The sequence below is a fragment of the Cynoglossus semilaevis genome, chromosome 13 (assembly GCF_000523025.1).
Source record: "Cynoglossus semilaevis isolate Cse_v1.0 chromosome 13, Cse_v1.0, whole genome shotgun sequence".
NCBI lineage: Eukaryota > Metazoa > Chordata > Actinopteri > Pleuronectiformes > Cynoglossidae > Cynoglossus > Cynoglossus semilaevis.
In genome coordinates this window covers 527,100-554,707 of record NC_024319.1, presented here as the reverse complement: position 1 = coordinate 554,707, position 27,608 = coordinate 527,100, and the positions used below count along the sequence as shown (strand labels likewise).

At 41.7% G+C, this 27,608-nt stretch overlaps 3 protein-coding genes and 1 non-coding gene across 4 annotated transcripts; all 4 read left to right on the top strand.

The window, feature by feature from the left end:
• Positions 1-44: 44 nt before the first annotated feature.
• Positions 45-2,313, top strand: LOC103387874 (cornifelin homolog). Its single transcript, XM_008322679.3, has 4 exons — positions 45-195; positions 1,348-1,502; positions 1,591-1,727; positions 1,936-2,313. The coding sequence occupies exons 2-4, from the start codon at positions 1,391-1,393 to the stop codon at positions 2,032-2,034; spliced, it is 348 nt and encodes a 115-aa protein (XP_008320901.1). The 5' UTR covers positions 45-195; positions 1,348-1,390; the 3' UTR covers positions 2,035-2,313.
• Positions 2,314-3,205: 892 nt separating this feature from the next.
• On the top strand, positions 3,206-3,278 carry trnar-acg (transfer RNA arginine (anticodon ACG)). Its single transcript has one exon. It is a non-coding gene; the product is annotated as a tRNA-Arg (tRNA).
• Positions 3,279-3,654: 376 nt separating this feature from the next.
• On the top strand, positions 3,655-8,083 carry oscp1b (organic solute carrier partner 1b). Its single transcript, XM_008322678.3, has 10 exons — positions 3,655-3,890; positions 4,987-5,141; positions 5,398-5,565; positions 5,695-5,775; positions 5,884-5,987; positions 6,124-6,252; positions 6,619-6,688; positions 6,793-6,932; positions 7,190-7,253; positions 7,329-8,083. The coding sequence occupies exons 1-10, from the start codon at positions 3,779-3,781 to the stop codon at positions 7,446-7,448; spliced, it is 1,143 nt and encodes a 380-aa protein (XP_008320900.1). The 5' UTR covers positions 3,655-3,778; the 3' UTR covers positions 7,449-8,083.
• Positions 7,469-27,608, top strand: stk40 (serine/threonine kinase 40). Its single transcript, XM_008322677.3, has 13 exons — positions 7,469-7,667; positions 8,950-9,023; positions 10,282-10,501; positions 14,140-14,266; positions 14,668-14,753; positions 15,605-15,748; positions 16,400-16,624; positions 16,861-16,913; positions 20,392-20,507; positions 21,692-21,836; positions 22,521-22,640; positions 22,769-22,853; positions 23,116-27,608. Exons 4-13 carry the CDS (start codon positions 14,149-14,151, stop codon positions 23,332-23,334), a joined length of 1,311 nt encoding a protein of 436 aa, XP_008320899.1. The 5' UTR covers positions 7,469-7,667; positions 8,950-9,023; positions 10,282-10,501; positions 14,140-14,148; the 3' UTR covers positions 23,335-27,608.

Sequence of the window (27,608 nt, the reverse complement as noted above, 5' to 3'; positions counted from 1 at the left end):
GCAGGTCACAGAACACCAGCGAGTGTTGGTTGAAATAATCAAAGTTTGCAACAGCAACAGCGTGTTCTACAAACGCAGCAGTTTGACAGTGAAACCCAACATTTCACAGGTCGGACTCGTCACAGTTTCCTGTGTGGTGTTCAGTTTGTCAGTCTGATCTGGAGGAACACACACACACAGACGCTGAGGCTTCGGGTAAGTCTTCACACGCCTTCCTTCTCCTGTCTGCACATTTATTTATAACACGCAATAAAAATTTAATTTGATTTTTTTTTTCATTTAGTTCTGGTATTTGTCTTTTTAGACGTCAGCGTCAGAAAAACTCAATTTTATATAATGCAATTTTAAACTTTTTTTTTTTTTTTACAACAATCTGATGTCTTTTTGTTTTAACAACCAACATTGAAACAACTGTATGAAACACAGATCGTTTAAGTTCAGGTTGTAGCAGATTCTCACGAAACTTTAACTTTTTATTTCTTCATATTAGTATTTTTTTTTAACTCTTTACTTCATGTGGAAACACAGGAAGCCGTCGAGGAGCAGGTTTTTAAAAATGGACTGTTGGACATAAATGCAGCATTTTTTTACCAAGGAAGAACAAAATAATTTAAAAAATAACTTTTAATGGAGATTCTTACAGCTGTAGTACACAGATACTCATACAAAATATTTTCAGATGAATCCCCTCAGTCTTTTTAAGAGGCTAACACGGAGTAGTTGGTTTCGTAAACCTTCTCTCTGTCCGTGTTTTTCTTTTTCTTTTTTCTTTTATGTTTGTCATTAATGTTGACGTCATCTATATGAAATATTTAGCAGTGCAAATTTGACCCAATAGGTGGCGGTAATGCAGAGCACACAGTTCAACCCAAATATCAATGATTAGTCGACCTAGCATTGGTCAAATCTATACATACAGTGTATAATGCGGGGCTAACATGCTAACAGCCCATAAACACTAAAACACAGCTAACATGCTAAATTCTACTATCGATGTTCATTTCTAGCGAAACGGAGTTCCAGAGAACAGTCGGTCTGAATGTTTTTTCTTTCTTTCTTTTTTTCCTTTGGTAAAAGTTCTGAGTCACTTTACGTGATTTATATGAAAACAATGTTCGTCATAAAACCGGGATTTAGCACCACCTACAGGCCAAGAAAGGGTAGCCGCGTGATCTATGATGACACAAAATATCATTAGAAAAAAAAAACAACAAAACAAAACAGACCATTTGTTGACAAATATTAAATACTTTGCAGGTGATACAAAAGTTTATATGTATATATGTAATATTTGCTGCACTTTGTTTTTACATTGCTCTAATAAAATACATTCTATTGTATTTTCAGGCAGAAATCTTCTTACAGTGTCAGATCCTGAAAATTTTCAAAAATGTCCAACCCAGCGGTCACTCAGCAGCCGGGGGCAGGGGGCTACGGGACCAATGTCCAAACAGGACAGTGGAGCACTGGGCTGTGCTCCATCTTCAGTGACTGTCCCATCTGTGGGTGCCATTCATTACTACTACTATACACACAAACATATATATATTTATACATATATTGATATAAATTGTTCATGTCTGTGTTCAGGTTTACTCGGCTTCATGTGTCCATTGGCTCTGAGCTGCTACACAGCCCATAAGTACGGAGAACACTGCTGCCTGGGCTGTATGCTAGGAGGAATGACAGCCATGAGGACTCACATGAGACTGACCTATGGTATTCAGGTATGTCCCACATACCAGCTGTACATTGACTGTTTCTGAACGTGACCCAAAAGCAGTGATTTTTGTTTTGTTTTTTAACTCACATTACATGGGAAAGAACTATGTTTGGAAATGCCGGGGTTTCCTTTCTTGAGAAATACCGACTGCAACCTAGTTCTGCAACAATCTGTTGACCGTCACTGTTTGTCTGTTCCTCTTTCACCACCAGGGCACAGTATGCAACGACGCAGTGATGTCCTGTTTCTGTGGGACGTTTGACCTGTGCAGGATGGCTCGTGAAATCCGCATCCGAAATGGAGAAGTTTAACTCTAGCAAGACGGCCTGTGTTCCTCTGCTACCGTCAACTTTCATTTGTAGCTTTAATGTAGAGAATAAACGCTTAGCAACTCAACACGCAGAAGTATTAGGTGTAATTAGGTGCGACAGAAGGGTAGAAGGTTTTCTTCGTTGATGTAAATACATGACATGTTTGCTCCATAATCGATTCAAGAATCTTTCTCTTCATGGAAATGTCAATGAAAATGAGATTGTTTCATTTTTGCTTTGCCTTTTGTTGTAAAGTGATTAAATATCGATTACACACACTGTCTGGATTTGTACTATTCTAAATATAATTTAATTAATAGTAGTGGTGGAACACGAATAAAAGAAATAATTTGTTCATTAGATTTGGCCCAGAGGCAATGTCTCTGTCATTGGTGTGGAACCCCAGGGTTCACCTCCTGGGCAAGTTTGAATCCCGATTAGGGCGGTGGGTACCTTCCAGTGGACTCAGGTACAAGTTTAACAGTGGACTCAGGTACAGGTTTAAAAAATTTTTTTTCAAAATAAATTTTTTCAAAAAAATTTTTTTCAAAACAAATTTTTTTCAAAAAGAAATTTTTCAAAAAAAATTTTTTTCTAAATTTTTTTCAAAAAGATTTTCAAAAAAATTTTTTTCAAAAATATTTTTTTTCTAAAATTTTTTTGAAAACTTTTTTTTTTTTTTAATTCTAAGATTTTTGAAAAAAAATGGATGGATGGATAGATTCAACGTTCATTTAGCCATCAACTTTGAGGTGCATTACCGCCACCTACTGGCAGTACAGGAGTACATTCATCATTGTTTCTAGGGTGCCAGGAACGATGAAACCGAAATAAGTGAGAGTTTTTTGTCCTACAGATTTTGTCACACATTTATGAAATTATGAAAAAGAAAAACATTTTAGGTAGGCGCCAGAAAACGTTTATTTATTTCTTTATTTTTCCACATACTCCTTTAAGAGCCCCGTACTGATTGAATTAGAAAACGTTTATTTATTTCTTTATTTTTTCCTTTAAGAGCCCCGTACTGATGGAATTCTCGTGGTACATTTATGAGAAATTCACTCACACTTATTTAGGTTTAAAGTTGATTTTCTAATTACCAATATCTCTTTGAGATCCCTAGGTCAGCTTGTACTGTTAAAAGCATAAACAGATGCACAAACATTTCGTAGGGCTAGTGGCGCAATGGATAACGCGTCTGACTACGGATCAGAAGATTCTAGGTTCGACTCCTGGCTAGCTCGAATTTTTTTTTGTCCAGGTTCAAATTGTAGCCATGTCACGACAGTGGTATTAAACAAAACTAAACACATTAAACTTGAAACAAAACTAAAAATTTAACTAAAAAATCTAAAAAACATCGTACACTCACACTATGGGCATAGCATCATGGGCTTGTATAAAACAGCACGCAGTTACATGAGTGTAAAACAGTGTATATTTCTATAAAAATACAAATGAAGACAAATAAAAGTGCTGCTTCTTCTGCTGTCGGTTTAGCAAGAAACAAATAATCTAATCCCCAATGTTAGAAAGGTCTGAGTACCTGTACAGTTTAATGGACGTCTTTCTCCCCCGACGTCATTCCTACCTACGTAATGACGCACAACGCCCTGATTGGTTTTTGACTTTGTGGCCTGGCAACGAGAAGAGGCTTTACCAAACATCAGTGGATGTTTAAACGAGCAGCCGCTAGCTGCTATACTTTTCTGGAACTACTGACACGTTCGAACCGAACCCCGCCATGTCGTCAAGGACTCTGCCGCTGTTGTTTATCAACCTCGGCGGAGAGATGCTCTACATTTTGGACCAGCGGCTCCGGGCGCAGAATATTCCCGCTGACAAGGCTAAGAAAGGTAGCTAACCTTAGCTCGGCGGCTAATTAGCTAACAGCAGTAACAAGAGTGTTTGACTCTCAACTCTCAATGACGCCAGAGTGAACGGATACCTGTATTTTCCTACGACATCAACTCCAGCTGCCTATACAACCTCTTGACAAATCAACTCCAGCTGCCTATACAACCTCTTCATAATATATATATATATATATATGAACAGGAAACAAGAATATCAATTAGAATTCCTTTTTCTCCAACATTATTTTATCCTAAAAAAGGTCCAAACAGGTGAAGGGAAAGCGGTAATTTGACATGTTATGACACGATAAAATGACTAAAAGACGGTAAACTGTAATATAATATAATATTGAGAATTCTGCGGTCTTGATGTCTGGTTTTAATTGACACAGTTGCTACAGCATTTAGCTGGAATGAGGAGGACAGACAGAGAGGTATTATTATTATTGTTGTTGTTGTTGTTGTTCTGGAGCTGTCCAGTAGTTATAGATCAGCGGCTCTTCCTTCTGCTTTGGTGTAAACCAGTCTACACCACAAACAAAAAAAGACCGTGCTGAATGTTTTCATTCTGGGTTGGTGTGCTCACCGGCACAGCCTATTGGTGGCTTGAGATGACAGTTTGTTTTTTTTTGTTGGTGACTGTTGGTGTTTTTAATCAAAGTAGATTTCCAAATCTGCAGGTGCTGGGAAATAGAACTCGTGCTTCTCGCTCTGCTAACTCATGCGGGTAGTTGGGATGAGGCTTTTGATGGAAGAAAAATTGCCTGTCATGCTGTACCTTATAGCAGGGGGTTCTCAAAAGCGGGGGCGAGGAACTGGGTCCATGTAACTAAATTTTCTCCTAAAAAATCTTTATTTTTCCTAAATCAATTCTCCATAAATAAAAACGTTGGACTCCTGTACAATTAACACTAATAAAGGAGCTAGTTAATGATCAGGTCAAAGACCCCTGTTTCTTGAAATCCACTTTTAAGAACCACTGCAGAACACTGTAGATTGCTCCTCGTTCTGCCTCTAAAACCAGACTGTTTACTTCACTGTGATCACTTCCATTATGTTGAACGCTTTCTGTTGTCTTTTTTTTCTGCCTCACTAGTTATGAATGACATCATCACCACCATGTTCAACAAAAAGTTCCTGGAAGAACTTTTCAAACCACAGGAGCTTTACTCCAAAAAGGCCCTGCGGACTGTGTTCGACAGGCTGGCCCACGCTTCCATAATGAGGCTGAATCAGGCCAGCATGGACAAGGTACTGTCTGAAAGGCACGGTCGGTGACCCTGGTCTCCTAAAAAAAGCAGAGAGCTAAATGTTATGTATTACTTGTATGAAGGAAACATTACATTACTGCTGTAACAGGCTCCCACCAGAGGGGCGCCATCTGAGTTTAATTATAATTCAGGAGGTAAATAGTAAATCCTGTTTCAACTTCAATATACAGTATACAGATTCCTGGGCGCTCTGCTCCAACCCCATGACATGAGTTTCTTCCTTTTCCTTTCCTCAGCTCTACGACCTGATGACCATGGCTTTCAAGTATCAGGTTCTTTTATGTCCTCGGCCAAAGGACATCCTCCTGGTCTCCTTCAACCACATGGACGCCATTAAGGACTTTTTGAAGGACACTCCTAGTATTCTCAGTCAGGTGGATGAGACGTATCAACAACTCATCGAGGCAAGGCCCATTCACTGGAATTTCACAGAAATTAATTACAAACTTACTCTTTAAAATGACTACAGATTGTGTATAAACACACAACTGATTCATCGCCTCCACGTCTCATGTTTCTTCCTGCCTTTTCAGATGTATACTCCTCTGTCGGGGGGGGACTTCCAGCTCATCCGACAAACACTTCTGATCTTTTTCCAAGACATGCACATCAGGGTGAGTCCACGCTCGCTCATATGAACTCAGCGAGGGCAGGATATTTGATAACGTTTGATTCTATTTCCTCACACACGCACTCTCTCTGTGTCTCTTCTTCATCACCAGGTTTCCATTTTCCTCAAGGACAAAGTCCAGAACTCCAACGGACGCTTTGTGCTGCCCACTAGTGGACCTGTGCCATACGGAACACAAGTCCCAGGATTAATAAGGTACAGACAGTGAAGTTTAAAAACCACATGGTGGCGGTGTTTCAGCACAGCAGCCTGGCCACTGAAAAAGTTCTTTATCAGATACATGAGTGTGTGTGTGTGTGTGTGTGTGTGTTCCTGTGTCTGCTGTGCACAGGATGTTCAACTGCACAGGAGAGGAAGTGAACAGGCTGCAGTTCACCAACGGAGGAAACTACACTGCTGCAGTACGGGAAGGTTCCTTTGAGATCTTTGGAGACAGGTTCACCAAACTGGGCACCAACATGTGAGATGTTCTCCTCCTCCTCCTCCGCAGTTCAGTTTTTTTCTCTTATTTACAGAGAAACATCCATATCATCAGTCTCCTCAGTGTTCAGCTGACTCAGAGCGTTTGTGTGAAATAAAATAAATGACATGTAAAAGTCATACATAGAGGCTAAAATGCTTTTATAATTTTCCTGCATAGAGGCTAAAATGCTTTTATAATATTCCACGCCATCTACTGGGGAAAGGTGGGTATTGCAGGGAAAAGGCAGGAGCATAATAATAATTTAACATTACAATACATTTAATATAAATATATAATATATAATTTGGAAATGTTTGGCCTTAGTTTGCTCATGCCTGACCATCTGACTCTCTCCTCCTGCAGGTACAGTGTGAGTCGTCCAGTGGAAACACACCTGTCAGGAAAATCCAAAAACTCTTCCCAGCACACCAAGGTAAAACAGACTGCTGACCTCTGTTCCTCTTCACTCCTCCTCCTCCTCTTCCTCCTCATCATCACACACTACAGTGACTGAAACCATGTACTGCTGCTCCCCAGGTCAGTGCTGCTCCAAACCCTCTGGCCAAAGAGGAGCTCAACCTGTTGGCCAGGTTGATGGGAGGGTTAGAGGTCGACAGAGCAGGACACGTAGACAGCAGTTTCAGAGTCAACCTCTTCGCCACAGATGAGGAAGAAGAGTAAGTCTTCGCACATGTCTGTGTCTGTCTTCCATTAGGGCAGTGCTTCTCAAATAGTGGGGCGGGTATAAATAACTAAATATTACCAGGTGCTCAGTAGTATTTCAATTTAGAGGGAAGGAGGGTGTGAAAAACCTTCTGTCCCCTAGGGGGAGCATGGCAGAAAATCATCAGACAAACACTGTATTAGTGGTTTGTTGTCTTCAGAAAGAATCACTTGTGTGAAAACATTTGTTCTCCTTTTTTTTTTATATCAGGGAGGCTTCGTTATCAAGACCAAACGAGCTCTCGTACGGAGTCATCAATATCCAGGCGACAAAGGTACAGATGGTCCAAAGGTTTATATGAACCAGTCAGCACAGTGTCCACTCCAACGCTGACGCTGTTGTCTTTCAGGACCAACAGGCCAATGCTGAACTGACCCGGATCATGGGGGAGTTCACAGAGTCCGGAGATCAGTCTCCCAGCTCCAGCAGCAAAGGAGACGACCTCTTGGCCCTGATGGACGGTCTGTGACGGGTCACGGAAACACGAAGGTCCAGATGATGGGAAACTGATTTATCATCAGCCGTGGACTGCGGACCAGTCTGTGGACCAGTCGACTCTCTGTCTGTCTGTACAGTAGAACCATTCAAACCACTGGCAGCGGTCAGGACGGTGGTCTGATTGGATCCTTCTCTGAAAGCAGATGTGAGTCTGTGTATCAGCTGGTTGTCAAAGAGAACATATCAGCGGGTGAGGAGTTTTTCTTTTTTTGCCAGAAGTACTGTAAAAAAAAAAAAGTTGCATTATATTCATAACGGTGGAACACTATCAATGTATAAATGCACTGGAATACTGGTTCTGATGCTGATCCTAGAGTGAAAGAACCCCCCCCCCCCCCCGCACCCCTCACCCTTAAGTCTCACTGTGCAGATACTTTATTATACGTATATTGTAAGTATTGTTTGAGTTTTAGGGCGACGCGAGAATAAGCAAAAATTCCCATTTCATTCTCGGAAAACTTTGGCGCCCCCAAGAGGATATAGATAACAGAGCAGATTTTAAAAATACAGTAACTATGTTTACCTTAGAACAAGAGAATAAGAAAATGCACAAAATTACACCAGAAATGTCGTATAGACATAGGAATATTACAAAAATGCACAACATGAAGTACTTTTCAGATAATCTTCACAAGTCCAACCTTTTATTCCGTGTGTTTATTTAATTCACATTTCTACTGATCAAGACTGTCTGGTGATACACCTGCCTTCATACTTCGACTGAGAACCGTGGTCCAAAAATAGAATGCTATTCTCACGTGTACACGAATGTACTTACTGAGGAATTAATTGTAAAAAATGTATATATTTTAAAAAAGGAAATATTTTTTAGTGTATTTATGTCGATGTATAATTTTGGCTGTGGTTGTCTTATTGTGTAAAGTGCAGTCTGAGATTTTATAATAAAGACAATGACAATGATAATGACAAAGATTTTAAAAAACAGACAATGTTTTATGTTCGATTTTGTTTACTTAAATCCCGCCGCTAGCTTGTTATGTCAACCGACATCCCAGCATTCAGACATACAGTACATTAACATAAAACACGGTTTAAATTACGACACGGTCTGGTTAACAGTTCATTGTAGTGGCTTTGTTTTAACACTGGGGGGAGCTGTCAAACCTTTCCACGGATAACTAGAGCACATGAACTGACAAAAAAAAACCCTACGTCCATGTACAGAATGTCTCTCTGAAACGTAGGTTCGTGAGGACACAGATGTCCCACACGATTATGAGACTGTAATCCCTTTAATTTTCTTATGAAAACGACAAAAGTTTGGGAGCGAAATGTTTATTATCGCAGAGAAGCACAGAGAGATGTATTGCTCATGAGAAAGTATATTTGTTTGAAGTAAAGAGGAACAGTATTTCATCCTAGTATCTTGTAGTTCCATGAACTAGTACTTGCAGGGCAAATATTTATTTTTTTAAGCCAAACATGACCATTGACCATTAGTATTCTTCCAGGATCTGTCAGCGTTACCTGACTGAGGAGAGGACATTGTTCTGCCATATTCCACATATTCCAGACCTCTGTGCAGGTGAGACGAAGTGGATCGATCAGTCAGAACAAATGTGTTCCCTGAATCGGTACAAAAAGCTTTAAATGCCTGGTTTAAGAGCAGAACAACTCTCTGCGAACGTGTATTCTGATTAGTAACTATGAAATAATCGTGTTTATTTTGTTTCAAAGGATACCTATGCAACTTTGATCTCTTTTTTTCTTTCTTTTTTTTTGCAAATACTTAAGCAAATATAATAGTAATTTCCAGTAATTTCTTGCTGTAAAAATATTTATTTCATTCAAAGCATGAGCTGAGAGCTTTTAATGCTGCAGCTAATATTCGACCCGTGTATGCACTCTCTCTCTGACATCATTGTGACAGTTATCTGTGTACACCCATGATGTTTGTGTACCAGTCAAAGCGAGACTGATAGTCTGCACACCCACAGCCAGCCGCACTCAGACACACACACACACACACACACACAAACACACTACATACCATGTAGGTGAAACGTGCTGAGACATCACTTGATCTGTGGGAGGATGATGATGATGATGATGATGATGATGATGAGGTCTTTCATGCAAACTTGGCAATTGAGAGAAACGATCACTACTGCATATGTCTAAGGATCACTGCCTACAGGCAGTGAATGTCAACGTCTCCTTGACTTTAATTTACTTAAATACACTGTCAGAAAAACCGATTGTTAAATTACTTATAATTGTTGAGGTTTATTTATATATTTATTTAATGTTCGAGTCACGATCCGAATCAGTCACCCTTTCATTAAGATATAGATATTTAAAATATTAAAATAACATAAAAATGTAATTAATTAATTAAAATAATTCAACTAAATTAAAACTGCTCAAGTTAACATATCACAATAACGCAGTAACATTTTGATTTATAAGATATATCTTAACTGACAATGTGTGTATTTTTTTAATTGTTTAGCACCTGAATATCATAGGACTTTATTTCAGATCTCAGTAAATAAATAATAAATGTTTGCACGTCAGAATATATAAAATCAATCAGTTGGACACAAAAAAGATACACTTTTTTTATTTGAACTCATTTGGATAATAACCTGTACTTAAACTATTTCTATCACACTATTTGTCCCGCGTGGACAATTGTAATGCATTTCTTCTTCATTTTGCAACTTATTTTATCCACAGGGTGTCGTCATCAAAGAGAGAGAAGAAAAAAACGGCCAAAGTGCGCTGTAATTGGTCGGATGAGCCATCAATCAAATAAACGTGTGCGTCATTTCCGTTGTCAGGTGGCGTTGTCGCTGTGGAAAGATGCGATCAGCGAGAAGTGGAGCCTAAGACTTAATTGCTCCCTTCGGCAGCAGAGGCTCAGCGCGGCGACACCAACCGCTCTGGGTTTTGTTGGTTCGCAGAGAATATCCCTCGCATCCCTCTCACAGGGTTTGCCGAACGACATGTCCGCGCTATAAGCAGAAGAGGAACACTTCAAACCGGCGGTTTCGGTTCGAGGTAAGAGCGGTGGCGTCACTGCCTAGCTTCCAGGCTATGCTAGCCAGCTGTATCGTTACATACTTTGTTTAAATGGCCTCCGACCGCTGTGCAGAGCTGCTAGCTCGGCGTTAACCGCGGCCAAGTTACTGGCGTTCGGTTGCATTTCTTCTTGCTCTGCTCTCAAAGACATGTTTATTTAGCAGCGCTAACCTAGTTATTGCTGCTCTGTTCAGTTTGCATCGGAAGAACACATCCTTGTTCTGCGTCTCTCTTTGTGTGGCTCCGGTGTGCCCGAAGCTCCAGCGGCGGAATTCACTCAGCTTTGTAATAAGTTTTTTTTTTTCATGAACTCAAGCTCATTTTAGTACGCGAGGAGCCACAGTAACGTCATTCACTTTCATGAACTATTTTTTTTAAGTCATTCACTTTCATGAACTATTTTTTTATTTTTAGACAGACAGTCACACTATACACTTTTAGCCCACGTTTCTTGAAGAGCCTGCTTTTAAAACGTCCCGGCGTACTCGAGTAGTAAACGCCGCTGGCAAAACATTAGCATTTGGCTAGTGGAGTTGTGTGCTGCAAGAGCTGTTTTGCAGGAGTTTGGAGGCATAACGTCAGCGTTCCGCTGCTCGACGAGTCTGCTTCGACTGCTCGCTGCCTGGAGTGAGCAGTGTGCACAGACCCGGAGCCCCCGCGTTCCTAAAATGGCACCAAACGATGCGTGACATGACTCTGCGCTACTGTAATCGCCTTTTCTGCCGTCAAGTGATTTGACAAGGTGACCTTGTGTCGGTAGATGTGCAAGTGAAGTCAAGGGCGTTGTGATTTGTCAGTGTTGCAGGTAACGGCTGCAGGTCGGCGACTGGAGTCACTGCATTCTGCCTAAAATACTGCAAAAAAAAGTGGAGATAATGTTGTTACCCCAGAGCAGCCCATTCTGCCTAAAATACTGCAAAAAAAAAGTGGAGCTAAGGAGATCTAAGGAGTAACAACATACCCCAGAGCAGCGTTTCTCCTTTAGGGTCACGACCAACCATGAAAATGTGACCAAATGTGTATGTTTTTCCTCAGTAAAAAAACAACAACAACAGAACAGAATGTAACACTGATTTACTCACAGTAATTTAAAGTTGTTGTTTTGTTTTGTTTTTCTTCTAGCTGTTCTTTGGTTTTCAATTGTTGCCATCTAGTGGAATAGTAATCACGTTTTCATTTTGCTTTTCTTGGTTTAGACTGAACATTCTGCCTTGTATCGTTGGCTTTAGCTGCTTTCTAACAGTTTAAATGAACTGTTCCAGAAATAAGCTTTTTCACAGTCTGTTGCAGCCTCTCTCTCGGCCAGACCACTAGCTTTCAGTCATTGTGGGTAGTTTATAAAACACCTACATGTTGGGTTTTTTTTTTGTTCTCGTACTATTTTGGGATCCCACATTTCCCGTGGGCACCAACAACGTGTCTCTGCTCCTTTTGTGTGATATGATTCAGAGGCGGTATCTGTTCTTGTCATTTCTCTGGTACAGTCAGACGCAGTCCTGCCTGCTCAGTGACTGTGGGCCGACTGTGCACGGATGCACAACGGTGACAGGAGCGCACGTCTGTGTGCTGTATTTTGCACCGGTGTCGTTGAGGTCAGCTGACACGTGTTAGCCACGTTTATCTTGTTTTTTTAAGATGTTCGGGCATCGTCAGTAGAAGTTGTCGTCGTCCACATTTGTCCCATGAACATTTGGGTGTTTTTAACAGTCACAGATGTATTTGCAGTGTTTTAAACCTAAAGCCGGTTTAATTTGTGATATAACAAGGAAGTTGGTGTATCTAAATTATTCTTGATAGCTCAGTTATAGTTCCTAACCTAAACTGATTATATGCTGCATACAACTTGTGGAGCAGGATGCTTTTAGTGCCGGCAGCATGACCTGGTGTCATCCTGCCGTGTGTCATGAGTGCACTCACAAAACCTCAGCCTATCAGACGTGTTGGCTGATGATGACTAGCAGGGATGGAGACGGATCACCGAGAGACGCGGTGATGACACTGTCTGCCGTCTGCGATCACAAAAAGCCTCATGGAAGTGAGAACTCACTGTAGCTTAGTCCGTCTGCCAAGTGTCCTCCCTCCACTTTGCCCAAAAAAAAAAACGCCAGCTGGCGAAGACGGCTATTCAGATTCAAGACATTTAAGTTGGACGTTGTATCGTCTGAGCGAGTGGAGTGTTTACTCAGTGTTGTTTTCTTCGTTTGGCGTTCAAATTCATTAATTAATCTGAAGTTTTTAAGAACTCCATTTTTTTTTTCCGTCGACTGCACTTGTAAACTTTTATTCAATTATTTTTTTATTTCGTTTGGCGTTCAAATTCATTAATTAAACTGTCTGAAGTTTTTAAGAACTTGATTTTTTCCATCGACTGCATTTGTAAACTTTTATTCAATTATTTTTTATTTTAAATGTTTTTTCTGTCTGACTCAACATTGTCATGGACTTTGCAGATTATGGGCTTTTTTGTGTGAATCTTCCCTGTATCACTACACACACACACACACACACCATTGCTACAACCGTTGCCGTTTTCACACACATTTGTGACTCTGCGTCACCTTTTGCTGACTCTGTTTCCCCACAGGTCGTTGAATGTGTTTGACTGTGTTGTGACACAACTGTGTGCACGTTACGTGTCAGCGGCTCAAGGGCACAGTGCACGCTTTTATTGACGCCATCAGCGGGGACAGTTTAGCCTTTTTTTCTTTGTCCAGTGGAAACTCAGGATGACAGAAGGGTGAATCACTCCTTTTCTGCTCACAACTCTACTTCCCTGTTACCAGAAGCAAACAAGGTTTCATCAAAAAGGAACTCGCTATCAGTAAACAAAGCATACCTCGAGTCCTGGGGCGGTAGATCAGCTACAATGATGTCACGCCGTGTCGCCGCTTATGTTGGCACGTGAAGCCGCTTCTCGCATTTACCAGAATAGGATTTCTTCCCGGTCGGGTTTGTACACGCCACTCTTTTCAGAGGCCACACAGATAAGCGGAGCATGTTCAGATTAAACGTTCAGATTGAGGTGTTTTTCTGTGTTTTGGCCTCTGGGGTAGAAAGGGCAAAAAAGAAGATGAGTGGTTCAGCCCAGAGGTGTCAACAAGTTAAATTAAAAAAAAAAAAAATCCCTTATGTTTTTACAGAACTCTTTGTCTATGGAATTGATTAACATGAAGGCATTTTGCATTCAAATGACTGTGACTGTGGCATTGTGGGGGAGATTGACTCTGAGGTGTCACCCTTGACACCAGCAGTCATCATTCTGAATGGGGCCATAATGGCCTGGCATTAACACTGAGGTGTTGGTAAATGTGTGGGAGGGGTATAATTAACAGACGGGAGGGGCTGGGGCTGAGGCTTTACATGTGGTGACTGCGTTTACTCATCTGTTTACTATCTGCCACACTGCAGCTGGTACTTGAACGAGTACTAGCTACTTGTACGATACTCGAACGTCAGAGTCAATTATCAGTGCATGTTGAGATGAAGACACAGAACCAGTACTCGTTCTAAATGTAACTGTTTTCCCCCCGTTTTGTTTGTAGACACTCGTACTAACTCAACAGTCGTTATCTTATGTACTCATTTAATTACATTTTTTTTTTTTTTTTCATCCGTAGAACTCCAGTATGTCCAAGCGGCGCTCGTCTGAGAGGGGTGCTGGAGAGTCGTCAGGCAGGGCCAGCAAACTGCACTGTCCTGGCATCTCTGGAAATAACGCCAAGAGAGCCGGGCCCTTCATCCTCGGTAAGGAAGCCTGCTGATCTGTATTCTGTTTAACTTACATGTGGGTGTATTTAAAAAAAAAAAAAAAAAAGAATGTAGTGAATGTCTCTGCAAGCATGCTCACCTGAGACGAGAATGTGAGGAATCTTCTCGTTTTGTTTTTGTTTTAAAATGTCCAGAAGGACAGTGAGGGTATTTCCTGTGTCAGGAATATATTTCCTTTTCTTATTTTTTTTTTTTTTAAAGTTATCTGCCGCACAACTCCTTTGCTGTTTGCAGTGCAGAGTGTCAAACAAAACATTAACACCCGGGGTGTTAATTGGAGTGTGTGTTTAATGAGTTGCAGGAAGACTGGTGCTACTACAGCACGCAGCTTGCCTTTTGGTCGATCATGCAACTGTTCCCTCTCTTTGTTGCTGCAGGGCCTCGCCTGGGCAACTCACCGGTGCCCAGTATAGTGCAGTGTCTGGCCAGAAAGGACGGTACCGATGATTTTTATCAACTCAAGGTAGGTATTATTATGGGATGGGTTTCGTTTAAGTCACTGCAAACTATGTGACTGAACCACATAGTGAAAACATGATTCAAGTTTTTCTATTGAAATGTACGGAGATAAGCAGCAAAACAATTCAACAACAAACAAAGAGAGTGGAATAAGAAGAACCAGATGAAAATGATTTTATAATAGATAAAGGGTCAGAAAAGGAACAATATATTGTCTGTAAGTTTTGACCAAAAGTGTTTGAAATAAATGCAGTTGAAGTTGCAACATTCAGCAGCGTTTTCAAGGAAGAACTGCAGCAGTTTTTTATTCAACAATATTAAAAAAAGATCTAAGTTTAAAAAAAAAAAAGGCGTATTTTCAAAAACAAAGCTCAACAATATTAAAAAAAGATCTAAGTTTAAGTTGTATTTTCAAAAACAAAGCTCGGATTCTGCAGACATGTGAACCTTTGACTCTTCTTTGGTGGTGTTTGTTTTACGGCCCCGTCTTCCAGTCCCGTGCAAACAACAAAACCTCAGCTGGTCAGTGTGTTTATAGGGGGCTATCCAGTGTCTGCCACGCAGGGGAAGGATAGTAGCAGAGGGGCTAAAAAGGGAGGAATGCAGTGCCCCACCTGGAATGTCAACTTTTAACCCCCACGGCCATGCTCCGAGCTGCTCCCCGTCCTTCTCCTCCTCAGCACAAACACACACACACGGACCAAAACACACACTAGCAAACGTTCCCACCTTCACTCTACAGGTCGTCACTTCTAGTTCAGTGCCAAAGCAGATGTAACTGAATATTCAGCGTCGGTGTAAGAAAACTTGCCACGCACAAACTCACTGATCCTTGGTCTGATTGGCTGGTTTCAGATCCTGACGCTGGAGGAGCGAGTGGATTCTGTGGGTGAGACTCAGGAGGAGAGGCAGGGGAAGATGCTGTTGCACACAGAGTATTCCCTGCTCTCTCTACTACACAACCAGGACGGGGTCGTCCACCACCACGGCCTCTTTCAGGTACATCACGTTTTTGTTATTGTTTCACCTGTCGAGTCGCTGAAACAACCAGTTGTAAAAGAAGCCGTTTTATTTAATATATGACTGTGTGTCATTTCTTTTATAAACCGACTCCTGAGTTTTTAGTTATAAATATTATGTCATTGAAGCTGCAGCTCATGTCTCCCATACACCCCCCCGGCCCCACCATGCAGTGTGGACAAGAGGTGTCTGAACTGGTTTATTTATATTCAGTGCTCATGCAGTTTAGAGCCGGGGGGTGTCAAACTCATTTTTGGTTCAGGGGCCACGTACGACCTCATTCGATGTGAAGAAGTGGGCCGGACCAGTACAGTCATAACTGTAACATTCACACTTCAGTAACAACCAGTACATGTTTATTTCTACATCTTGTTTTCCTGCAAAGAAGCACAAGTATATATTAGAAAACCTTCATATTAAATGTAAATATATAAGTATAATTTTACAGAACTTCACAAACATGAAGTGTTCGTGCATTTTTTTTCACTTTCAAAATTCATCGAGCGGTGTTTTGGCCTGCCAGCCGTATGTTTGACACCCCTGTTATAATGCCCCTTCCAAACATGATAGTTAAATTTGACTCCTTCCAAACTTGATTGTTAAATTAGCATTTTTCTGTTGTTTGAGCAGGACCGAGCTTATGAAATAGTGGAGGACATGGAGGCCAACAAAGTGCGAAAGATGAAGAAGCGGATCTGCCTGGTGCTGGACTGTTTATGTGCCCACGACTTCAGCGACAAGACGGCCGACCTCATCAACCTCCAGCACTACGTCATCAAGGAGAAGAGGCTGAGTGAGCGCGAGGCCATTGTTATCTTCTACGACGTGGTGCGGGTGGTGGAGGCGCTACATAAGGTTGGTGTCCGGCGTGTTAGCGTCGCCTGCGCGGACGCTGATGTATTTTTTTCCGGCTTGAGTAATACTGCAGAAGTATGTTTTGTAATGTTCCCAATTCAGGCCTACTTTCTGATTACTCACTGCTCGGCGTGACTCCGAGAAACTCTTTCGACACAGATGATTCACTCGGACTGACATGTTTTTTTTTTTTTTTTTTTGTGCTTCCCCCTCTCCCCCTCACCCCGTCCTGACAGAAAAATATTGTGCACAGAGACCTGAAGCTGGGGAACATGGTGCTGAACAAAAGGTACGACACAACTCTGCTCTCTCTCACAGACACACACATACAGCCTTGGTGGCGCCGTGGTCCGCCCACTGTCCTCTCATTACGAGGCCAGGTGTCAGGGTCTGGTTTAGTCGTTGGAGTAAAGTTTGACTGTGAATCTGCAGCAGAGGATACGTCTTCAGACCAGACTGTTGACGGGGAGTTGATCTTTGATTGGTTTTTAAACTGGTCTAGATTTGAAATGATGATGATGATGATGGTGATAGTGGTTTATTCCTCCACTGTTGGAAGTATGGTGCAGTCCAGGTCAGGACTTAGAGGGAAAATGTTGGAGTTTTGTTTTTGTTGGAATGTTTACGATAGGTGGAGGTGAGGAATGTTTAGAACCCGGAGTCTGAGTCACTCTGAGTTACTCGTCACGGTAGTCCTGGGGTTTGTCCACAGCAGGGGGTCACCGACCTCTCTGAAAACTGAGAGATACTTCGAGTGTACTTGGTACTACAAACAGCTACTTGTTTGATGCAGTAAAACCAGCGCCTGTTCCATCAGTTTCTGGGGCCGACAGTAGCCGACACTCTCCTCACCAACGTCACTTCACCCGTTTGAAGATCATCGCTGATAGAACAGTAGCAGAACCAATTCCGATCCTCTTGTTGACTAGTTTTATTTTTTAAGAATTGACCACACCAACACTGGCAGCAGTAGAAGTGGTGATGAAACCAGAGAGTGTTTTGGCCAGAAGAGGAGGGGGATGGTGGGGGAGTCGAACACTTCGTCCCAGCTGAGACGAAGAAGTGTCCTTCCAAAGGCTTCATAGTTCAGGGCTGACTCACACTGCAATGAATGCTATGCACATACACTATGCATGAGAGTGTATATATACATACACACACGCACTCTCATTCATTGTTTATTTCCTTTCTGGCTTTTTTTCCCCCCCGAGACACCATTAAACTCACCACATAAAACCCACTAGTAGTTCACATCACATTTAACTTCATGAATTTTGAAAAAAAAAACACAAACGCTTCATGTTCAAGATATGGTTAGGGTTAGTAAAATTATATTTTATTCAATATGAAAGTTTATCTAACATATTTGTACTTATGTATATATATATTTTATTTATAGTTAATTATGAGTTTGAGACCCCAGTTCTGGACGGTACAAAAATAACTATCCTTCAGTTGGGCACACAAACGCTTCATGTTCAAGATATGGTTAGGGTTAGTAAAATTATATTTTATTCAATATGTAAGTTTATCTAACATATTTGTACTTATGTGTATATATATATTTTATTTATAGTTAATTATGAGTTTGAGACCCCAGTTCTGGACGGTACAAAAATAACTATCCTTCAGTTGGGGGTCGTGACCTCACATGGTGGTGCCTGCAATTCAAATGGGGTCACCTGAAAAGTTCAAACAAAACAGTACCAGTACATTTACTTCAAGTCTCTACTGAACTGTTCTGAGTTCAGTGTAAATTTGACCAAGTTGTCGTTCCCTTTTAGTTTAGAGAAGAAAAAAAAAAAATCCAAATCGCTGCAGTTTCACACTGTGAGAACCATTCGAAAAAGATCAAAATCATTCTCCTTCTCTCTCTCTGCTCCTCCTCCTTGACCTCTACAATACCCCCGTGCCTCCATGTCTGTCCCTGGTCTTTAATGCTGGTGCAGCAGAAAGTGACAGCCCAGCACTGGGACCATCACAGCAGAGACGGCTGATGTAGAAGAGCAGAGCTGAGAAATTAGGGGGTTTTGTGTTTTATCTGCAGCGTACACATGACCTGTGGCTGTGGAGTCTGTCACGGAACTTGTTTTTTTTTTTCCCATGTACTTTAATGGGAACAGTGTTGCATGTGATGGAGCCTGGTGTGAAAGTGAGAGAGAATAAAGGAAGCTGTTGACCTCAGACTTTACAGAAAGCGGATGTGGTCAAGCAGCATGATCTAGAGAGGATCCAGGAACCAGACCGTGGCTGAGTTTTGTGCACGCTCATGTGCCCTGGACTACTGTTTTTGTTTTTTGTTTTTTGTGCATGTAAGCAGTTGTGTAGTCGTTTCTTGGAGACGGGAGTTTGTGCACATACTGTATATAAAATCATCCTGACTTTTAAATATAAATATATTGTTTTCCAGCCAAACAAATACACAGTGACTCATCAGGGCAATTATCCGAGGCCACAGGTTGACTCATGTGTTTGTTGAAGCTCTCTCGCTCTCTCTCTCTCGCTCTTTTGCTCGCTGTCTCTCTTACAGAGCGAAAGAGCGAACTGGTATTCCAGTCCTTCGACAGTGTTACTGCTGGGTTTTATTTTGCCACGAGCAAAATGACTAATGACCCTGATGACTCAGGAGGAAAAAATCTCTTCCACAGAAACTGTATTAATCAAACGTGGCTGTTGTAGGAGCGTAGGTCACACATTGACGTGCCAATGTGTCTGAACTGGTCCTGCTCTCAGCAGCGAGCGCAGCAGTGTCGGTGAGAAAAGTGCAAAAAGTTCACATCAGACATCAGACCCTGAACGAGGATGACAATTCAGCTACAGCTGGTTCTTGGTTGTTTTAATTTAAATGTGTCGTCAGTGCGTTGTATGTTTACTCTCTGCTAGTGTAAATATAAAGTAAGGGCAATTAAACAAAAATACAAACAATGGAGGCAGTGTGTACCAACCCCTGGCTGCAGAGCCACATATGGCTCTTTAGCCACTTTGCATTGGGTCCCCTGCAAGAGCATATATTTGACTGGTGCACCGGATGAACCAGAATTTTAAAAAGGTCAACTCCAGATGACGTTTCCAGTTTTACACCTTTAGCTTGCTTGCTAATAGCAAACCAACTTAATTTTCCTTCTACCGTAAGATCAGATGTGCAGTGTTGGTGTAGAGACTGTCGGACTAAATCCTGAATGTTATTGTAGAAATTTGTATCTTGACACGTCTGAATGTTATTGTAGAAATTTGTATCTCGACATGTTTAGTAGGTGAAACAACAAATTGTCAACGAAGTACTTCTATATATATCTGTAGTATTACCCCAGTACTCAATACGTCATGTACTTGAAATGTGTTTGTGCCTCTTGGTCGATTTTTATTAGGTTTTTAAAAATGTTTATGTGGAGTTTGAGATTTTGTTTTTAAATAATTTGGGAAGATGTTTTTTCTCTCCCTTCCTGTCATTTTGAGAGATAAAAAGATGGAAATTAAATCAGTTTAAAGTTTAACTTCAAAATATTTTTTTTTCGTGATACATACACCTTGACAGCTGTGAGAAAGTCATGATAATTAAGAACTAAGAAAACCCCATGATGGCAAAGTTCAGTGTTTGCGTCACTAAATACTTCACATCCTGCTTTCATCACATTAACAGAATCCTGCGGCGTTTCTAAGAAAGGAGGAAATGGCCATGTCGTAAATTGATTCAAAATGCATTACTGAAAATAAGAACCTGTGTTGATGAGGTGTGTGTGTGTGTGTGTGTGTGTGTGTGCCCACAGGACTCACCGTATAACTATTACAAACTTCTGTCTGGGGAAACACCTGGTCAGTGAGGACGACCTGCTGAAGGACCAGAGAGGAAGTCCGGCCTACATTAGTCCCGATGTGTTAAGTGGTGAGTTTTAAAAAGGGAGGATTATTGGAGAACTGGGGGAAAAAAAACAAACAAACAAACAAATAAATAAATACACAACAGTTTTACTGAAACAGTTCTGACGCTCTCTGTTCACATTGACTTGAAGGGACCGGTGGAATCGGTTCTGGTCTGAACAAATAATAAAACTGACGTGGTCTGCAGAGCTTTACTGTGACACAGCAGCAGCAGCTCTGAGGTGCAGTACCAGTTTACACCACAGGGCTCGGTGGCGTCTGCGTACCTAGACCACAGTCACAGCTGGTTAGACAGCGGTGTCGTTGTCACCAACTGGTTTCTGTTTACACTCGTTCAAAAGCTCTGCTGTGAACCGGTGCGTCTCTGAGCCACGGTTTGAGCCACATCTCTGTTGAGTGCAGTGAGTTTTGGTTCCACTTCCACAGTGATTGGGCAACAAGAAAAAAATGTGATGTTGAAATCAGGGATTGACCAAAACATCCAAGCATTTTTATCAGTCATTCCTTATTTTTTTTTGTTTGTGACATTGGCGTGTGGGGGTGTATGTGCCCCCCCCCTTCCCACCTAAATTTCATACAGATCTGTATTTCCATTAATAAAAAAAAACCAAAAAAAACATCCACTTTCAGTCTGTAGGAGGAAACAGGCTGGCGTCTCCATAATGTGACTGTCACATTATTAAATAGAGTTTCAGTGACTCACACACTGATGACTCACCAAAGGGAAACTACTCCCATCCCCTCCCCCCTTTCTCCTCCCCCTCCCTCCCTCCCTCCCTCCCTTCCTCCAATGTGTTTGTGTGAACTGTTGCAACCTAATTGCCTGCTGCTGCCTGTAACAGCGCTGCACAGTCGTGACCCTCCGCTCTTTGTCAGTTTGATGATGATGATGTTTCGTTTCTCTGTCACCGTGACAGATGCTCTCCCTGTGCCTCCGTGTTTGTTCTTCCTTTTTCACCCAGTGCAACATCAGACCTGTTGACTTGACAGGAAGTGACCTTGTGAAAGGCACTGATTACCTCTGAGTCACACAGGCTGAAAAAAAAAAATCACATCAACAATAGTCCCAATCTCTAATCTCTCTTTCTTATCTGCGTGTTTACCAAACGGTTGCTTCATTATTTTTTTTGTTTCTGTTTTTTTTTTATTGTGACATGAGTTCTTATCGTCCCTCGTTCCTGTCTGCAGGTCGACCGTACCGTGGAAAGCCCAGTGACATGTGGGCTCTGGGTGTGGTTCTGTTCACCATGCTGTACGGCCAGTTCCCCTTTTACGACAGCATACCTCAGGAGCTCTTCCGCAAGATTAAGGCTGCGGAGTACTCCATCCCAGAGTGAGTCCAGACCGGCTTTCTGTTGGGTCTAATGATCCAGAGGACATGTATATTGCGATATTTTGTCTTCACATCACTGTATCGAATATTTTATTATCACTAATTCCCAGTCCAATATTCCTGGTGTTGGTTCATTTTCTTTTCTTTCTTCTCTAGTGATTCCAAATGTAAAAAAAAAGATAAAGTAAAAATGAAACGGTTTAAAATGATTCAATTATTCTTCTTAAATCAATACTGTAGAATGTAAACAATAATTAAAAAAATAAGACTCAACATCAAACGAATTTGTTAAAGAAGTACAATTGAACAATTAGATTTAAAATAAACAATTAAATCAATTAAAGTTCATTAAAGTCCAAGACAAACAGAGCTCAATTATGAACACATGAAAAAGTTCATTAAAGCCCAAGACAAACACAAACGAAATGTCTTCTGACCTGGATTTTTTTTGATAATTGTTGACCTTTAAGGCTGACCTCAGGTCTGTTGGTAAATTATTGTTTTTCTTTTCTGTGCAACATTTACAGTTTAACAAAAAATAAATAAATAACAGACTGATGTCCAGGTTTAACTGTTAACTATATTAACTTTAGCTGTAAAGTTAGTAGTTCTTACTTCTTCTAACTTCTTAGTCTGAATGTGTGTTTTTATTTATTTTTATTTTTTAATAATTCCTCCTCTCAGGGATGGTCGTGTGTCAGAAAACACAGTGTGTCTCATCCGGAAGCTTCTGGTGCTGGACCCTCAGCAGAGGCTGACTGCAGGGGAGGTGCTCGAGTCCCTCAGTGTCATCATCGCCTCGTGGTGAGTGCTCCCTCTGCCGGCCGTTAGAGGAGTCGCTGGTGTCTGTACTATTGAAGAAAGAACTCATTGACCGGTTTTGTGGTGAGGCTTTTGTTTCAACATTATTGTTGTTGGTTGTTCATGAACAGGCAGTCGGTGTCGTCACTGAGTGGACCTCTGCAGGTGGTGCCGGATATTGACGACCAGATCAATCACCCAGAACATCTGCAAGAGGTGAACCAGCAAAGAATACTGTAATTCACGAGTAGTGCATGCATCAACGATGGTACTTTGGCTCCCTCTAGTGGGAGAAACTTGTTATGAGAACATTGACAGTAGAAAAGATGAAGTTCTTACCTGGCAGCCTTGAAGAGATTAACCTGGGGTAAAAGTTATCAAGTTAGATTAATCATAAAGATCTGGTGAATATTATTCAGCCTTTAAAAAAAAAAAATTAACATCAACTTTTTTTTGTTTGTTTTTCTTTTAATTTCAGAACAAGGCGATAGAAGAGTCGTCACAGTACGAGTTTGAGAACTACATGCGTCAGCAGCTGCTGTTGGCCGAGGAGAAAAACACTATCCACGAAGCTAAGAGCTTTCTCACCACGCGCCATTACGGCAGCATTCCACCCGTGAGGCGTCTGGGCCACGACGCGCAGCCCGTCAGCCCGCTGGACGCTGCCATCCTGGCACAGCGCTTCCTACGAAAGTAGTAGACTCCAGTCGCCCGTCCGATAACCGCTCGGTTCTCTCCACGACACCGCAGAACTTTTTCAGTGTCCAGAGATGACCGGAGAACCTAGGCCCAAACGTGAACTTTCGTACCGCGGCTGGACTCGATCCAGGGATGATGATGATGATGATGGCAGGTTCTGGGTGAGTTCACTGGACCTGTTTAGAGGAGCGCACCCATGCCAATGGCTGACCCAGAAGTTCACGTCACAAATCTGGATCCTGTGAAACATTCAAAAACCCGGAGGAATATCTGAACCAAAGGTTCTTCGCCCCTCAGGTCAACCACCAATCAGATCTCACTGTGCAGTTGTTCAGACGGCACGGTCTTAAATCAGGCGAAGACGAGACTCTGCCTGGTGCGTGTGTGTGTGGGCGGGGGGCAGGACAAAGAACTCCCAGAATTCCTCTCCCACTGGAACACTTTATTCACTTCCTTGGATCCCCTGAGCAATACAGGATCAGAATCATGTAGCAACCCCCCGTCTCCGTCCCCCACCTCCCTCTGTCCCGCCTCAGTGGTTACCATGGTCACAGATCATGTCAGGTCACAGCCGTCACCTCTCATTCCCACCTCTTCCTCTGACTCCTCCCCCTCCGTCTCAGCTGTTCTCCTGTATTGAACAGGATCCAGACTCTGAATCAATCTACCTCTCCGTCTCTCTCCTCTCTCCTGGTTTAAAAACAAAGAAAGAAAAAACCACGCTCACTGTTTCCGAGACAAGGTATCCGTCACACGGGGGTCTCGGCGCTCCCGGTGACACGAAGCATTAACGTCAGTGTCACAATGCTCTGAAACCTTTTTTTTTTTCTCTGTGGTTTCACAAAACTCCCCAATAAGCTTCTTCTTTTTTTTTTTTTTTAAACATATTACAACATAAGTAGCATTTTTATCTTAATCCTTTTGCTTTGAAGATATTAAAAAAATCTTAAGTACAAACAAATATTCACACAATGCATTGCCTCCAGCTCTTGCTCACCCCCCTGTGGAGAAAAAAAAACAAAACTATTTGAAGCATCCAGGCAGCTAGCGCGAGGTACCCGGAAGTCAGCCATGCCAAGAACGGAACGGAGCAGCAGCCGCGGGAGCCTCGCCGCACCGCGGCTCGCTGACGGTCACGCTTCCTCAGTGCCATCACAGTGAAGATTTGAGGCACAGTCCTGTCTCCGTCAAAAACCATGTCTTAAAGATGACTCTACGCCAAGGAAACTGGTACCTGCAGCCTCGCTCACGATCTAACGGCTTCCAGGGGATTTCAACCTGCCTGTTCACCACCAGGACTAATCTGAGGACTAGTGTGGATCGGTGTGAATGTGAAACCATCGTTTGATGCTGAAATGTATCTACATTTTGTTTTTTTTGTTTGTTTTTTTTGTCATTTTTGTTGTTTTTTTGTTTGTTTTTTTTTTGTTTTTGTCTAAGCTGTCAACCTCACAACATCATCAGTCTTCAGCGCCTCCTCCAGGACGGGTATTAAAGCCCAGAGTTGAATTTGAGTTTTACATTTGTTAAATTCTGAAAAAAAAAAAAAAAAAAATTCTTTCAAAGTACTGAAGCTTCAGTTATGAACAATTTAATTTATTTCACACAGACTTTGACCAAATTGGTTGTTTTTTTGTTTTGTTTTTTATGATGATGACGAGTTTAAAAATAGTTTAAAAACAAACTGAACTAATTGTTGGTGTCGCTGGTGTTTTGACAGACATTTGTCACCGTCTGTCCAAATATTAACGTTAACTTGGTCCAGTTAAACAACATTTTAGTTCATGTTTTTTTTTTTTTTACAGATCTCGTCATCATTGAAGTCTCAGTTGACAAGGCGCCACCTTGTGTTTAAGAAGTACGAGAAAAACTTTACCTTTAAATTAAAGCTGCATTGCCATGATAAAGTCTTGAAATACTTTTTTTTTTTTTTTTGATTAATAATTTTCCAAACAAAGATGAGTAAATGACTGGTATTTAAAAAAAAAAACTTTTTAAAACATTTATTATTTTTACAGATTTAATGTAAAACCTGCTTCAAACACCGGGCTCTACCACGTTCCCAGTCCACACAAGGTTAACTGTGGCTTCTTTTCCATGATATACGGTAATAATCTGTCCTGCCTCCGGGGGCAGACACTGTGAAAAACCAGAGCAGGTTTTTTTTAATCACTCACACAAACTTTGTCTTTATACATTTAGGAGTCGTCGCATTTCTGTTGCCACACTCTGTGTCGTACGCCTGTTTTTTTTTCCTACCAAGACACACACACACACACACACTCTGATAGAACAAACTGGTAACAGATCCGAGCTTATTCTTCAGATTTCATTGCTGTGGCTCCATGATTTTTTTTTTTTTTTTTTCTCATCTACAAGCGATAGCCGGGCTTCAAACCAGCGACATCTTCACACTGTATCTCACCTTTTGTGTAGTGACACCTGCCTCTGCTGACCCTCTGTGTTCCATGCTATTTATACTCAAGCTGAAAATGCATGAAGACAGAGTACCGTCCGCTCTTTGGCCCTCGCACCACGTATTGATGTATTTATTCACCACAGCCACACAACCTCTAAAACCACAGGGACTCGTTTCACTGACTACTGTTTTTTTTTTAATTAAACGATAGCTGTTGTCAGTTGAACAGGCCCCCCCGCCTGCTCAGTTCTCATAGATGTGAGTCAGGTTTTAATCCTCGTCAAAGAAATTCAGTTTCAATCATCACAGTTGTTTTCATGAACAATAAGCATTCACTCTGTCTCTTTGGTCTGGGTTTAAGCTCTTAAGGTGGAAGTCATAGACATAATGACATAATGGTTTCTTTTTTGTTGTTGTTGTTGTTGTTCTGTTTTTTGTTACAGATGGTCATGGATCCATGTGTTAACTACATGTAGGTGTGGACTCTACTCTCTGTTCTATGTCGTCTTTCTTATTTCCCGCCCAGTTCAAACAAACATCTGTATTTATTTATTCTTTTTTTTTTTCATTTATTAAAAACAGGACAGAGGACACATGACCATCTGCTCTGTATGTGCTGTGCCCCCTAGAGGTTCCCCGCGTCGTTGACAGTTTGTCTCGCATGTTGGATTAAAGTATGACTTTTGGCCTTAATCGTACTCTTGCCATTTAAACCACTGGTGTTGGTGGGTTAACTTAAGCTAGACTTCTAACAAGACTGACTCCAGCTCTGAGCTGTTCCTCACCGGGCTTCATCCTTCACTGTACACCCCCCTGTCTCCCCCCTCTCCCCCCCCGCACACTCTTCGGTCAGTATGTAAATATTGTACCATCCCGACTGTGCTGGTCGTACTGTACATGTAGTCGCACCGTCAGACACACGCCGCTGTTTCATCACATGCTGATTAACGTGTTATAGGCCACGTTGGCCACTGGTCGCCACATCTGGAGGGTAAAAGTCTGGATGTAAAGGGGGCGCTGTGCTCCCACCCCGCCTCAATGTGAAGTACATAGGTATGCAGCAGTATTGTAGTAGTCTAGGTTGTTCATCCGGATGGTGTTTTTTTTTTTTTTTTTATTATTTTAATTTCCCCCCTAAATCACTGTAGTTATTAATGAATGCTAACACACACGATCTTCCTGGGAAACGTCTTGCACCGTATCCCATAATGCCCCAGTAACGGTCCAGGTAGGATGGACCATGATGTAGATGTTTCCATCTGTGTGGCCCCACTCCTGTCCAAAGTGTTTTGCTTTCTCGTCGGCGTCATCGCTGGTTCTTGGAACTGGACCCATCGGTCGCTCGGGTCGCGGCCTGATTAGCATGGTTATAGCGTGACGTCAAACTGTTGCATGATTTTTGAACTCGAATGTGTGTCAGAGCGAAAAAGGTGATGGAAACTTAATCTTAGTGCTTCAGTCAGTTCCAGGCCAGGAATTATTTATTGTTAACCCCCCGATCCCCTGACCCTCTGACCTCCCTGACCCCTAAACTAATAAATGAATGGAGTGATTTTTTTTTACCATGTTTAAAAATATATATTGTTTTGACTTTGAACTAAAGTTGTCAGTCTACCACCGGTGTATTTACCGACTGTTTCGACTGGAAGCCTAGCGTAGGAGCTGAAATGTGGTGTTGTTTGAATCCAGTGGGATGATGTGTTGATGTAAGCTGTTGGTCAGTCACGGGCAACCAGATCCAGAAAAACTGCATAATTGTACAGATGAGAACACCTTTGTATAAAAACATATTTTTCTACGTCATCAGATCTCTACATGCATGTCAGCAATAAACTTTGATATGGAAACATTCA